The following is a 14,550-nucleotide window of genomic DNA, read 5'->3' on the forward strand; positions in this document are numbered from 1 at the left end:
TTACCGGTGAAAGCAATCAATCAATTCACTCTAGGTTATAATGACTTGTAACGATCGGAAAATTCATCAGAAATAGAAATCGGAAAGTTACAAAAAACCATCCAAGCAAAAAATTATCATGCATTCTCTACCCCAAAAAAACTTGTAATAATACGTTTTACGTCACTCAACATTAATCAAGTGCTCACGATGTACAATTAATTAGAGAACTTGATGATAATTTAGACCGATTGGTGACTTGCAATGTGAAAATTACTTGATTCCATTTATTTGTATATTGGGCCGGACGTCGGAGTGGGCCGGTCACATTGGACAAAGAGGAGCCGTAGACGTAGGCCGACCAGATCTCGTACTCGTTTTTGGCCCAGCGCAAAAAGCCGGGCCTAAATGAGATTTCCCATTTGGAGGCGTTTGGCCTATAGTGGGATGAAATATTTTTACTGTTTGTGATAGCACTTGTACAAACAAACATATTAAATTTTTTTAATGTTTCTAATAATGTTTTTTAAACTTTATTAAATAGCTTAACGAACACTTTTTTTGGTCGAAGTGGAATTATTAATTAGATAGTTGTTTTCAGTATGTTTGGTGGTTAGTTGGGGGCACCGAGAAGGTGAACCCCTTTTGTTCCTCCTCCCCTACGCGGCTACGGTTGCCTCATTTGACCGAGAGAAGCATCTACAATACCCAACTACACGAATCTTCGCGCACGTCGACTCCGCCTCCTCCTCCTCCTCCTCCTCCGTTCCTAGCCCTAACCCAAACCCTACCTCCTTTTTGACCTGCGCTTCCTTTTGTTCGATCTCTACGATCTCCGACCACCGATCTATTAGCTTCTCTGAGGTAACATCATCCTCCCATCGATCATTCCATTTTTCTCCAAGTTCTCATTTCTTCATTCCGATCAAAGGTACACCATCGTTTTTATTTTAAGTTTCTTATTTCTTAATTCGGATCCGAGGTACATCATCATTTTTCCCAAAGATTGCTGTTGATCACCTCTTCGGTTACCCTTATTTGTCTTTTATGTGATGGTAATTGGTGTAAAGATTTCGGATTTAGGATCGTTGCCGATCATGATCGATTAAGCAGCAGGATGAGGGGTTTGTGATTTGGTCTTTCGAAATAGAAGTATAAACGTTTCGAAATATAGTTTAATATAGTTTGATTTGAAATTTGCTCGATCATCGGCTATTTGTGCCTCTCTTTGGCTTAGTCATGAAATAGGCGGAAGACAAAATTATATAGGATGCAGAGAATGTTCGGAATGCGCTGTTGACTCAGACAGGAGATCGTTCCTTTTTCTTTATTTGTGTTTTTGGGTCACCTCGTTGAAGGTATATAGTCAGCCATCTTCAAAATCGAGCATTTGTTCTTATCTGAATGAATCTTAATTATGAAGTTTGATTCACGGCCATGGAGGGATCTTTTAACCTTCTGATTTGAAGATTAGAATTTGGGAGTAAATTGATGAAACTTGGCATCTTCAGCTGTCCAATTTGATTTGTATAATGTGTTTTCGTATACCATATTTCGTTGATCTCGGCATTGGATTTCTCCATTGTTTCGTGTTCCTTGGGGTTTGTATTAGCATTATTTTATCTGAGATTGGGAAATCTTTTTTTCAGTATTTGGAATTCCGTTCTTTTTCAGTATTTTCATCTCAAATATGCATGAACAAGTAATATTACCATGTAATATTTGTTAAGTGCTAACTTTTGGTGTGTCTTTATTGGAAACTGTTTCGAAAAGATTGTACATGATACTGTGTCTTCTCTCTCAGCTGAAGATTTCAATACTACCTTGGGAATATGGAAGCTGTTGGATATAGAGTTCCTCATACCAAACTCTCTGGTTTTTGTTGTCAGCGAAATGCTTCAGAAGTGTAAGTTCAACGTGTTGGGACTTTTGTATTTGGAGTTCCAGTGTTAAATCTCTATCGCTCCGAAGTCCTTATTTTTTCTTACGTTGGAGAAGCTTTTCTACTTAAAAATATATACGTATATATAATGTAATTACTGTATTTGTTCCATTAGTTATGTTTTCTTCTATTATCTTCAGGTCTTGCTTCAGGACGAAGGCTTTTGCAAGTCACTTAACATCTAACTTGCGAAACACAGAAGAAAAGTTGCATAAATGTAAAAAATCATTTGAATTAGTTGCGTGCCCGTCGTATTCATGTACTAATAAAGATGGAGGTTTAGCCACAGCATGTTTGAACACGCCTCAGAAAAGGCGTCACCAAATCGGCAATACTTTTTCTTCAGCAGAAGCATATATTTTGGATGAAAATATCACCGGGGTTCCTTTAAATACTGCAAAAGAAAGAGTTGGTGTGCTGCTCCTGAATCTTGGAGGTCCAGAGACCCTTCAAGATGTTCAGCCATTTCTGTTCAATCTGTTTGCTGATCCGGTATATGATTATGCACATTTTACATCTTACTTTTGACTGATGGAAAATTCAAATCTGTCTTGTGAATCATTTTTCAGCCTTAGTTCTCTTAGTTAGAGAAATTGGTTCATCATTGTTACGCTAACTCATTTGAAGAGTAAACTGAATACATTTCAAATAAATGATTTTAAAAGGTCAAAAAAATTACGCCAACATGTAATCTGAAAAGTAAGCAAACATGTAATCTTTATTTTAGCAGATTTCTTTCTCGATCTCAGTAACTTTTCTATCAATTGGTCCCCATAGGTGCTGTCTTCATTGGAACTATTATTGTGTGGTAGCTTATTATTACTAAGAGGATACTTGATTATCTGAATATACAATCACACAATTCTTCTTTCATGGGCTTTGTATAATTATCTAATCATGCAGATAAATACTTTTCTCAAGAGTCTAACGAAAGATAGTATAAAATTTATCCAATCATGCCTATTTCACGTTGCATGTCTAATTAGTTGGATAACATTAGTTAAATATGATAGAAAGGCATGTCTTTGCTTGCCCCGAGGGCATGGGCTTGAGTTGTAGGACAGCCTCAATTGTAATCAAAGAAAAGTTTGGCATGCTTTGACCATCGTAAAACATTATCTTTGCTAGGATCCTTATGCATTAGAAATTTAGAATACCATTTTCTGTTTAATTCTAAATTCTCTAATTTGATCTCATCTATCACAGGATATAATTCGACTTCCAAGGTTGTTCAGGTTTCTTCAGAGACCACTGGCCAAACTAATATCTGTAGTAAGAGCTCCCAAGAGTAAAGAGGGTTATGCTGCTATTGGTGGCGGATCACCTTTACGAAGAATAACAGATGAGCAGGTAGGTCTATATCTCACTCCCCTGTTGTTCCTCCTGTATCAGTCTTCCATTTTCTATCAGTACTCATATGAAAAAAAATCCTTTATCACCTGTGATTTTTCATTACAGATTGTACACTTCATCTGGTTCTTATGATTATCTTGAGACTGTCATGATCTTCAAAATTGTACTAGTTGTTCAGAAAATGCTTGCTACCAACTTTGTTTTCTTACTTGTAACATATTTCAGGCACATGCTCTGAAGGCAGCTCTGGAAGAGAAGAATTTGCCTGTAAATGTCTATGTTGGCATGCGATATTGGCATCCCTTTACTGAAGAAGCCCTTGATCAAGTTAGTTGTTTCAATATTTTTAACTTGAAATAATGAACGAACTTTTGGCATCTGTTGTTTTTTCTTTTCGGATTAAACATCCAATTCTTCAGTTTGTTGTTTTTTGTTTTTTTCCCTTGATTTGAACATTTGTGGTTAAGTTGTAATGAATTAATGTCATGTAGAATCTGCTACTTTCTGTTTTTAAGAGCCATCATTATTAATGTTTTAAAAAATTCGTTCTGAAAATTTTTACTAAGTCCCATCTCAAAGCCTGTATTGAAATCACATACAATTATTGTTATGAAGCAACTAAGAAGTGGCATGTTATACTACTAATATAGAAATCATATTGTACGACTTAATGACTAACGATAATTGTTTTGATCTACATTATGACAGATAAAGAAGGATAATATTACTAAGCTTGTTGTTCTTCCACTTTATCCTCAATTCTCCATATCAACAAGTGGTTCAAGTATCCGTGTTCTTCAGAATGTCTTCCGGTAGAGAGCTACATTTGTTTGGAAGTTTTACTGTATTTTATTATGAGATCTATCTTGAATTTCTTTTGTAACTTTTTTCTGCATACAGGGAGGATCACTATTTTTCAACACTGCCGGTATCAATAATTGAATTTTGGTATCAGCGCAATGGTTATATTAACTCAATGGCTGATTTGATACAGAAAGAACTGTCAAGTTTCTCTAATCCTGAAGAGGTAATTCTGTTTTTTCAGATGTACTTGTCAAAACTTTCAGCTTCATGTTTGATTTGTATGCTGTAACAAGTTAATTTTTGATTGAAACTGAGGAGTTAGTATACTGTGAGGCATAGAGTCGTGTCCCTCAAAGACTTAATGGTGGAGGCTATTTCGTTGAATTTTCATTATAGGCTCTCCTTTTGGTAGGTTATGATATTTTTCAGTGCGCATGGAGTTCCACTTAGCTATGTTGAGGATGCAGGAGATCCGTATAGAGATCAGATGGAGGAGTGTATCATCTTGATCATGGATGAGTTAAAATCCAGAGGAATCTCCAACAACCATACTCTTGCTTACCAGGTATTGGAGATATTATCTGAGATCTATTCTCTTATTTTGTTTCATGTACTTAAGCATGCTCTTTACTTTTCTCGAGGTTTTAGTATTTAGACACCACAAAAGAAAAATAAATATCCTCAAAGAAGTATTGATTTTTAAAGGGCTAAGCAGATAGTCTCATCAGTTGCAACATTTTTGAACATTATTACAGAGCCGCGTTGGCCCAGTTCAGTGGCTGAAGCCTTACACTGATGAAGTTATAGTTGAGCTTGGTCAGAAAGGTGTAAAGAGTCTCCTGGCTGTTCCAGTGAGGTACGTACTAAATGCGACCATCTTTCATTGGTCTAATGCAATCTTAAGCTCATTTTACTTGTTTCCCCAACATGTTGCTTATCTTAATCCTGTTGATTTTTCTCACTTTACTATGCGTTATGTAATGCCATAGAAATTTTGCTAATTCTGGTGATGGCGGAATTGACGGAGTACAATATTTTCTACATTGTAGTAATGATGACTACATTCACATGGCTTGTTTAGGTGCATATATCTGATATTGACTTACTATCGTTGTAGCCTTGCTCTTGTTTTTGGAGAATTTTTCAATCATTCTAGGACTCTTTCCTTAACCGTCATCTTATTGGAATTTAAGTACCAATGTAGATAGCGTTCAAGAAACTACAGTAACTTCAAGCTACTGTTACTGCTTCCATTTTCCAAGTGTGGATTTATTTGTAATAACACCATCCCTGTTTTGTTAGCTTCCATTGGCGTCTAGAATAAGAGTAATTATTCTAGTTTTCTTGAACAAAAGACCTTAGTCTGTTTGATCATGCATCCAGCTTTGTGAGCGAGCATATTGAAACCCTGGAAGAAATCGACATGGAGTACAAGCACTTGGCTCTACAGTCAGGCATCGAGAACTGGGGCAGGGTGCCCGCTCTCGGCTGCACCTCTTCCTTCATTTCTGATCTAGCAGATGCAATCATCGAAGCCCTCCCCTCTGCCTCTGCCATGATCACCCGCGATGACATCACTTCCAACCAATCTGACATGGACATTGTGCAATACATGATCAAAATGTTCTTCGGATCAATCCTGGCCTTCGTTTTGCTTTTCTCACCTAAATTACTCTCCACATTCAGGAATTCTATGTTATGACCTTCTTATTTAATGGGGCTATATTTTACCATACGGAAGATGACAGCAGTTATAATTAAGATTGTAATAATTTCCCAGGATTTTAGAGTTACAATATACAAAGGTTGCAAGTGCAATACAATCCCCTTTTTGATTAGCTTGTAGAATGGAATGATCTGATACAATGTAACACCGGCCTTGATGGAAAGAATCATCTGTTGATAATATTACTATTTAAGTGTGTTTATCACTTTATCCATTGCGCCTTTAGGTGAGGCTGTTGGATTCCAACGTAGGAAGCTCTCAGTTTGTATATATGTTTCATATTTTAAATGGGTAAAAATGTATGAAGAGTACCTTATGTACTGGCTATTTTGAAATAGACCCCCTCATGTATTTTTCTTTATAATTGACACCTTCTCAAACTTGTAATTCTCAGTGCATAACATAGATGGAAACCTTCTTTTAATCCTCAGTGCGGAAAATATGCAGCTCTGTTTCCATTTTTTAAGCAGCGAAGCATGAACAACCTAGTGTGTAGCCCAAATAATCTCTCTTAAGTATTCCGGATAGGTTTGTCAAGTGGCGATGGCCTGTTTTAAGATTCTTCTGGGCCTTGTTTTAAGATTCTGCTACCCAAATTTCCACTTTTAAGGACGGAAGGAACTGAAAACCCTGTTATAAATATCCGTGTTTTAAATTGAAATAGATGGGATGATTTCCTTCTTTGTATGCTGTCCTCAATTCGAACTCCATACAGATATAACGAAGATCTAGTATATAAAAGGGGTGGAGGGGGGGAGGGAAGCTCAATGCAACTTAACCAAGAAACAATCACGACTTCAAAACTAGATGTATGCATCGTGAAACTTACGTGCAAAGAGTTTAATGAACAACTAGTGAAGTTACCCGCGCATTGCGGCGGAATGATACTATAGAATATAAAATATAAATAAAATAAAAATTTTAAATTTTTTGATTTGATATGGGACTTCAATAAACACAAATATAAAATATAAAATAGATATAGGTATAGATATAACAAAATTTATAATTTCGATAAATAAATCACACATAATAATAATAAAATAAGCAATAAATTTTTTTTTACCCCATACACATCTTCATTGCACTATCGACATCGGAGAGGCAAATTCCGATCTTTACATCGCCTTCGCCGCTAGTGTCCAGCTCCTCTTTAGTCACGACCATATCAATCCCGTATCCACATCCACTGCTTCTTCTCTCTCACTGACTCCAAATCCATCACCGTTTTCTTCTGCAGCGCTCCGTCGCGATCCTCGAAACCCTAATTTCAATCCACACACAACAAAAAATTTTAAAAAGTTACAAAACATGAGCCCTTTTTGTGCGCCAAGAAAAAAAGAAAAAAAAGATATGAAGAAATAGAGATTAAACCATGTAAACATATTAATTGAGAGATAAGGGGGAGAAAAAAAAACAATATGAAAAAAAAGATATGAAGAAATGGAGATGAAACCATATAAACATATTAATTGAGAGATAGGGGGGTTAGGAAGATGAAGCATTGGGTGGAGATGGTATTATGTAAACACATTAATTGAGTGGGGGTTTAGGAAGATGAAACATTGGGTGAAAATGAGAATGGAAAGAGAGAAGAGAAAAGAGTGAAGGAGAATTCGCCACGTGGCAAAAAATTAGGAGGAATAATGTTTAGGTATAGATCGTGCCTAAATGCCTCTTTTACTATGGAATTTCCTTTCCCAACTTCATCAAGGACGTTGTTCTCTGCAAGAGCCCAACCAATGGCTAAACACGCGAATATCAGGAGCGCTGGAGGAAATGCAGATCCACTAACCATCATCATAAAGAAACAGAAAGCACCTGGAGCACGTTTTGCAAGGTTTCCATTCATCAGTTCCACATGTTCTACGACTGATCAGGAGAAGAAACAAGCTCTAGTTCTTTTGATGTTGGCTCCTCCTCTTCATCCTCGTGAGCATTATCATCATCACCAGCACTAATTAGTCCGCCAAACTGTGCATCCACGTTGTTCCCATGCCCCACCAATTGACCTCACACTGTGGGCCTTGTTTCAGCGAGACACTTCAGTACCTAATCTCCTCGTCAAAGCAACGTCTCTGAATTTCACAAGCGCTGCTGCTCTTCTTTCAGTTTGATCAGACTTAGCTTCAAGCACGGACGTGCGTGCTCGACCATAAATTCGTCGCAGGCATGTGGCCCGATAGCAAACTTACGCCAACATGATTAGGAGGAGTTGACGGCATCACTAGCATTTGAGGAAGAACATTATACGTACTGAGACAACAATTCATGCTGGCGAGCCGTGTTTAAGCTTTCCTGAGACATGCTGATCGACCCCCCTCCGTGTCTCCGCCCGTGCTCTATCTCTTCTTCAGTCACGAGCACGAGCAGGGGAGGAGCTGTCGCGAAGCCACGCCGCTCAATACTGCTATGCATCGCTGTCTGCTCCCCTCCTCCTCTCATCGCCACAGGCCGGGTGACAGCTGTCGTCATGATCAGTTGTCGTTACCTCCTATTTAGGAGAGATGCGCGCCCCTAAATTATTTTTTATGTAGTAATTTTTTAAGATTTTAATTGAATGATTGTAATTATCCTAATCATCATCAACAATATATTCCAATCACTTTCTTATTTATAAACTTGCTTTCAAATTTCTTAGATAAGTTCACCACGACATCTTGAGTTTTTATTTTTTTATTTTTATTTTTTTTTTTTTGGCTCTGTATAGATTGATTCGCAGCATTTTAATTTGCCGCATCACATATTTGCCATATAATTTTAAATAAATAGTCATCGTATTTACATATTTTCCAACGTGTGTATAGTGCGGATACTTTTGCCGGCATATATAAAATAGTGGCCGTAGTGGGCATCTCGCTGGCAGTAGCAACATACATACTACTCCGTACTCACCGATCATGCTCTGTGTGCCTGAAAGACTATATATTACGTACTTTTTCGAGTCTTCCATCTGGATAACTTTGTTTCTTTCTTAATTAATTACAATATATCAAAATTGGCCAGCTTGTGCTGCGTGCCGTCGTAGAGTCGATAGAGTCGATCGTACTCAGCTGGTGGGAGCGAGCGCGAATTAAATTAATTTCTCTTCTTCCTTCGGTTACTAATTTCTTCCTTGGTTGATCGATCCGGGAAAATTAAAGGAGGAACGCGCGCGTACGTAATCCTTCAATATTCCTTCGGCCTCTGCTCATTCTATGTGTTTGCTGCGGGCCGAACGTACGTGTTGCTGCCGCGCGTAATCCATCCGTCGATCGGAGAAGAAAATTAAGAGTAGTAGTAAGTAGTACGTAGTACGTAGTACGTAGTAAAAAAAAAAAAAGAAAAAAAAAATCAAAAACTCTATCTAGAGACTGGGGCCAGCCGAGAATCGATCGGAGTGTTGGAGCGTGCAGGATCGCTAGCTATATATAACTGGCGAAGTGATTGATGGATCACCGGGCGGGGGGCTGCAGGCGGTGAAGAGCCGAGTAGGCAAGGAGGCGATATCCGACGAGCATGAGGCCCATGATGCAGACGTCGACCCACATGTGGGTCAGCCCAACCGACTTGATGGCCGGGAAGTCGACGACGGGGCACGTGGCTGCTCCGCCGCACTCGTAGCGGTCGGTCTCTCGGAACTGCACCCCGAGGAGGAGCTTGTAGCAGTAGAAGCTGTAGCTGAGGTACTTGAGCCAGACGATGAAGGGGGGGATGTGCTGCACGTAGTAGCCGCCGGCGATGAGGAAGACGAGGGTGGTGACGGAGGCGAGCGTGGTGGCCTGCTTGACGTCCATGAGGAGGGCGCCGAAGGCCAGGCCGAGGCTCTGGGCCACGAGCACGCTGAAGAGGACGACGAGGAGGGAGAGGACGAAGGCGGCGGGGTCGGGCCTGAGGCCGCCCATCCAGTAGATGATGACGACGAAGGCGGTGGGGAGGCCCAGCTCCATGGGCAGGTCGCCCACCGTGCGCGCCAGGAAGTAGGACGACAGCCGGTACATGCCCGACGCCCGCTCCTTGGCCAGCATCGGCCGCTCCTGCGGGAACGTGAACACCGCATTGTACAGCGGGAAGAACCCCCAGAATACCGAGAAGAAGAAGATCAGTGCAGTCTGCATGCGCCACCACAGCCACAGCCACAGCCACAACCACAACCACAACCGTGCATGTTTAATTAATAATTAGCATGTACAAGGTAGCTAGGGGATTCAGAATTAGTCACATTCTTTTTCGTAAACATGTACAATAGCACAAACGCCGTATACGAAGATGATGATCAAAATTAATTAATTAGTTGTTTTAATTGGAATATCAATTAGATGATACCAATTTAATTAATTGAAGGCCGCTCTATACATAAATGTCGATGCTGCTCTAACGATTATGCGCGTTGCACTCGAAGAACGCCATAACATGTGAGAGAGTGCGAGCGTGAGCTCGAAGCTCACGCACATGCAACACTCGGATCGACCTACCTAATTAATTGACAGGATATATTCCTTAGTCAAAAGGAACTGTCGCTAGTATAGCATATATTCATCACGACCAAAAAAGTGATCTTGTTGGAATATAGTATATATTCGTCACGACCGAAAAAGTCAATTGCAGTTGCAATTCCAGACACCAAAGAGATATATCATACATATATACGTACCTAGCTATATAGTCGGAGAATATATATATATATATATACACACACACATACTTATTGTTCTAGAAAACTTCAACAGTACGTGTACATGTGCACTTTCTTCTTTTTCTTCTTCGCATATTAAGTAGGCAAGTATATATATATATATATATATATATATCTAGCTAGGAATTGATTAAAGTGGGATTAGTGAAAAGGAAATTATTAAAAATATAAAGTTAAATACCCGGTCTTGGATATGGGACGGTGGGGTCTTCCACCACAGGAGACCTCCGAGGATGGCCACGCTCAGGACTTGGAGAATCCTCAGCTTGTTGAAAGACTCGTACCGCCTCTCTTTCAGCCCTCTGCTCAGCAGCACCGAGAACTGCTCCCACCACCCTATGCTCCATTTCTCTCTCTTCACTGCAACAACAACAACAACCAAAAGAAAAAAAAAAAGAAGATAGAAAACTAATCAGTAATTATCGATCCAAATTTGCTTGTCATAGTGAAAGCTACGTGATGCATGGTCAGATTGCAATTAAATATACGTGCACAACTACGTACCGCGAACAGACGTGTCTCGGGCGTAGCCGAAGTTGGCAGGGTCGACGCCGCAGAGCTCGGCCTTCAACCGGGTGGCGATGTTGCGGTCGTAGGCGGAGATGAGCTCTTCCTTAACCGCCTTCGGATCCCTTGCTACTGTTTCCGCGCTTTCGTTAGCTAGGTTGCTGTCCCCATTATTGATCTCGTTGCTTTCCTTCGAATCCGGTGATATTCCTGCAATTAGTACATATATACAGCGTGCGCGCGTCATACTCATGCATGCATGTCACTGTGATCTATATGTATGTGCAACTAGCCGCATGCAGCTCGTTCTGATCATCTCTCACATCGATCCAATTAATGTACATATCCACACATGCACAAAATTTTCTTTTAAAGAAAACGAGAAAAAAAAAATTTAAAAAGAAAATAGAAGAAGGGCGATTCGAGCTTGTTAGATCGAGTAATTAATTAATGCCTGAAGTTTGTTGTGATCGTGCAAAATCTAATTAATAAGCCTATAGCTTGTGAAATTAAACATTATTGGATCATTTCCATATATATGCAGAGTAAAAGTAACTAAGCCAAGCTGAGGGAGGGTTGTGGTGGGAAGTGGAGCCAACGATTAGGGCATTTCTCACAGTGGCCGACAACGGGCTCGATCCTCCGGACCCTCTCCCTTGGCCTTGGTTTAATCCCCCAACACCCCCTACTGCTTTCTTTCTCTCTCTCTCTCTCTCTCTATATATATATATAAATATATGCACCGATGACTAGATTATAAGCTAAGAAAAATTTACTTATGACTATACATATATATATATATATTCCCCTCATGTGTGGGGACCTACGTATATATGTACTCATTGGCTTTTCCCAGTTTGCACAGCACCAAATCTAGCTCGTGAGCAGCAAACATGGCACGAATCCATTGTTCCCATCACGAAAGTAGTATTGAATATATATATATATATATATATATAGCACTAATTAATTAAGTAACATATATGCATATAGTCGAAACGGCGAATTAATTAATTAATTAATGATTAATATATATTATTATTATATATATATAAAATTAAAAATGAATTATAGTAGGATCGATATATAATTAGGAGAGCAGACGATAGATAGATAGAGATATAATTCAATAATGTATGTATGTATGTATGTATGTATGTATGTATGTACCGTTGGCTAGGTCGAGCATGAGGTCGGCGGGGTTGACGGAGAGGCGGGACGCGAAGCCGACGGAAGCGAAGTAAGGGAGGGCGTCGGCGGCGCGGCCGTAGTAGATGGGGCAGCCCTCGGCGGACAGCAGGAGCACCTTGTCGAACATGTGGTAGAGGCGCGACGACGGCTGGTGGATGGTGACGACGACGGTCCGCCTGCCGTCGGCCGCCATCCTCCGCAGGGCCCCGACGATGCGGGCGGCCGTGGTGGAGTCCAGCCCGGAGGTGGGCTCGTCCAGCAGCAGCAGGCTGGGGTCCACCAGCATCTCCAGCCCGATGCTGACGCGCCGCCGCTCGCCGCCGGACACCCCGCGCACCCCGCGCACGCCGCCGACCATGCTGTGCGCCACCCGCCCCAGCCCCAGCTCCAGCATCACCCCCTCCGCCCTCACCGCCTTCTCCGCCGCGCCCAGCTTGCGCGGCAGCCGCAGCAGCGCCGTGTAGCGCAGCGTCTCCGCCACCGTCAGGTGCGGGTAGAGCACGTCGTCCTGGGCCACGAACCCCGTGCGCCGCTTCACCGACCCGCAGAAGGGGTGCCCGTTGTAGGTGATCTTGCCGGAGTGCAGCTTGCCGGGGAGGCGGCCGCCGAGGCCGGTGAGGAGAGTCGTCTTGCCGCTGCCGGAGGGGCCCAGCATCGCCAGCATCTCCCCCGGGCACACGTACCCCGTTATCCCGTTTAGGATCGTCTTCGTCTTCTCTTTCGCCGCCATTGCCATTGCCTTTGCCTTGCTCGGCCACCACCAACCGCCTCTCTGCTGCCCCACCTTCACCTTGTACACCACCTCCTCAAACTGAAACATATATCATGTGCGCGCATCCATTTACACATACATACATCTACGTACGTACGCGCTACGTGGGGGGGTATATATGCATGCCCTTAATTAATTGCCATATATATAAGCTAGCTAGCTAGCTAGCTAGCTAGCTTTTTATATATATATGTATATGTAGACATGGACTGTGAGAGTACTACGCATATGCATATGTGGCAGATGGTCAGGACAGTGTATATATATATATATATATGTATGTTGGCTATATATATATATATAATATTAATTGTGGAACGAACCTTGAGGGTGATCGGAAACACTGCGGTGGTTTGGCGAAGGCGACGAGCGTCGAAAGGAGCGGTACTGGGGCTCGGATGGACGGCCATAGGCTCGTTCCGGTGGCCTCCGCCTGATTGATCAGGCTCGTGGGGCGGCATGATGATATGGGTCCAAAAATATTTCCGATCTGCTGATTAATACTGATCGAGCTAGTAGTACAAACTAATTAATTAACCAATTAAGGACCCAGAAGAACAACAAGAAGAAGGAGAATTAAGGTAGTTCAAGAACTGGCCCTGTGGAAATTAAGCTGTATGTAGCTTGTTACTGGTTTACAGAGAGAGAGAGAGAGAGAGAGAGAGGAGCCTGTGTGAGCTGAGGAGTTGGTTGAGAAGGAGAGCTCCACTCTATCACTATACATATAAGGGAGGAGGTGGGAGAGAGAGAGAGAGGAGAGAGAGAAGAGAAGAGGAGAGAGAGAGATTAAAATTAAAAAAGAGGGAGGCCCACCAAATTGGTTTGTTGCTATCAGTACTGCTAAGAAAGGAGGTTAGCTAGGCCCATATATACAACAAGCATGCATGCTCACACCCAGTTTACACTACTACTTGTAATAATGGAAGATGATGATCATGGAATGGAGAATTAAAAATTGAGTGTGGATTGTGATGTCCAGAAGTTGGGTTGGTGTGGCCTATCCATACTATTTTAATTAATTAAAAAAAAGAGCACAGGAACCGACTGTCCTAGAGCAAGTGGCAAAGGACTTGGTGAAGGTTGTTCGAAACCTAAGTTCGAATCCTAGTTGATTCACATTTCTAGCTAAGTTTATTTCTAAATGAAATAAACGAAATAGGTAGCGTGCTACCTATCTCTCTCTCAAAAAAAAAAAAAAAAAGGGCACAGGAACCATTCCTTCATTAATTCCTTGTGTCCGAGTTAACCTGCACCTTTGAGACCAAGCAATGATGCATGCAGGACCCCCCCTGAGACAAATGATGGATGATCAGGTTTAAAATTTTCAACACACATGATTCAGTACCGCATCTACAGATATATTATGAGGCCCCACATAAGATATCATACGTGGCTAGCTACAACTAGAGATGGGATCTAGTTAACAAAAGTTTACAATGCTGACATTTACCACAACCATTATAAATTTATGATTCTGGCTCCAACTTTTTGGGATGTAAATCATCCCTCTCCGTTCACATCCATAAGCACCAACTTTATTTACTTGTGCCTATCATGCATGCTTAAGTAAATAAGCCTGCGACAGCAAGAGGATATATATA

At 41.2% G+C, this 14,550-nt stretch overlaps 2 protein-coding genes across 2 annotated transcripts; one reads left to right on the forward strand and one right to left on the reverse strand.

The window, feature by feature from the left end:
• On the forward strand, positions 587–6,014 carry LOC109728640 (ferrochelatase-1, chloroplastic). Its single transcript, XM_020259096.1, has 10 exons — positions 587–910; positions 1,784–1,885; positions 2,062–2,413; positions 3,128–3,271; positions 3,500–3,601; positions 3,983–4,086; positions 4,175–4,301; positions 4,491–4,643; positions 4,834–4,934; positions 5,462–6,014. The coding sequence occupies exons 2-10, from the start codon at positions 1,812–1,814 to the stop codon at positions 5,778–5,780; spliced, it is 1,476 nt and encodes a 491-aa protein (XP_020114685.1). The 5' UTR covers positions 587–910; positions 1,784–1,811; the 3' UTR covers positions 5,781–6,014.
• LOC109728544 (ABC transporter G family member 14) lies at positions 8,715–13,655 on the reverse strand. Its single transcript, XM_020258964.1, has 5 exons — positions 13,273–13,655; positions 12,157–12,988; positions 10,984–11,196; positions 10,661–10,839; positions 8,715–9,895 (listed from the first exon to the last, which is right to left on the reverse strand). Exons 1-5 carry the CDS (start codon positions 13,408–13,410, stop codon positions 9,239–9,241), a joined length of 2,019 nt encoding a protein of 672 aa, XP_020114553.1. The 5' UTR covers positions 13,411–13,655; the 3' UTR covers positions 8,715–9,238.

This window comes from Ananas comosus, linkage group 24 (assembly GCF_001540865.1).
Source record: "Ananas comosus cultivar F153 linkage group 24, ASM154086v1, whole genome shotgun sequence".
Taxonomy (NCBI): Eukaryota; Viridiplantae; Streptophyta; class Magnoliopsida; order Poales; family Bromeliaceae; genus Ananas; species Ananas comosus.

Bases quoted from the DNA above. Each gene is read 5' to 3' on its own strand.
- LOC109728640 (XM_020259096.1), top strand. From the start codon at position 1,812: ATGGAAGCTGTTGGATATAGAGTTCCTCATACCAAACTCTCTGGTTTT. The intron at 4,087-4,174 runs GTAGAGAGCTAC...TTCTGCATACAG, and splicing joins GTTCTTCAGAATGTCTTCCG to GGAGGATCACTATTTTTCAA. The intron at 4,302-4,490 runs GTAATTCTGTTT...TCCTTTTGGTAG, and splicing joins GTTTCTCTAATCCTGAAGAG to GTTATGATATTTTTCAGTGC.
- LOC109728544 (XM_020258964.1), bottom strand. From the start codon at position 13,410: ATGCCGCCCCACGAGCCTGATCAATCAGGCGGAGGCCACCGGAACGAG. The intron at 12,989-13,272 runs GTTCGTTCCACA...TATATGTTTCAG, and splicing joins TGTTTCCGATCACCCTCAAG to TTTGAGGAGGTGGTGTACAA. The intron at 9,896-10,660 runs GTATTTAACTTT...TGGCGCATGCAG, and splicing joins CGTCCCATATCCAAGACCGG to ACTGCACTGATCTTCTTCTT.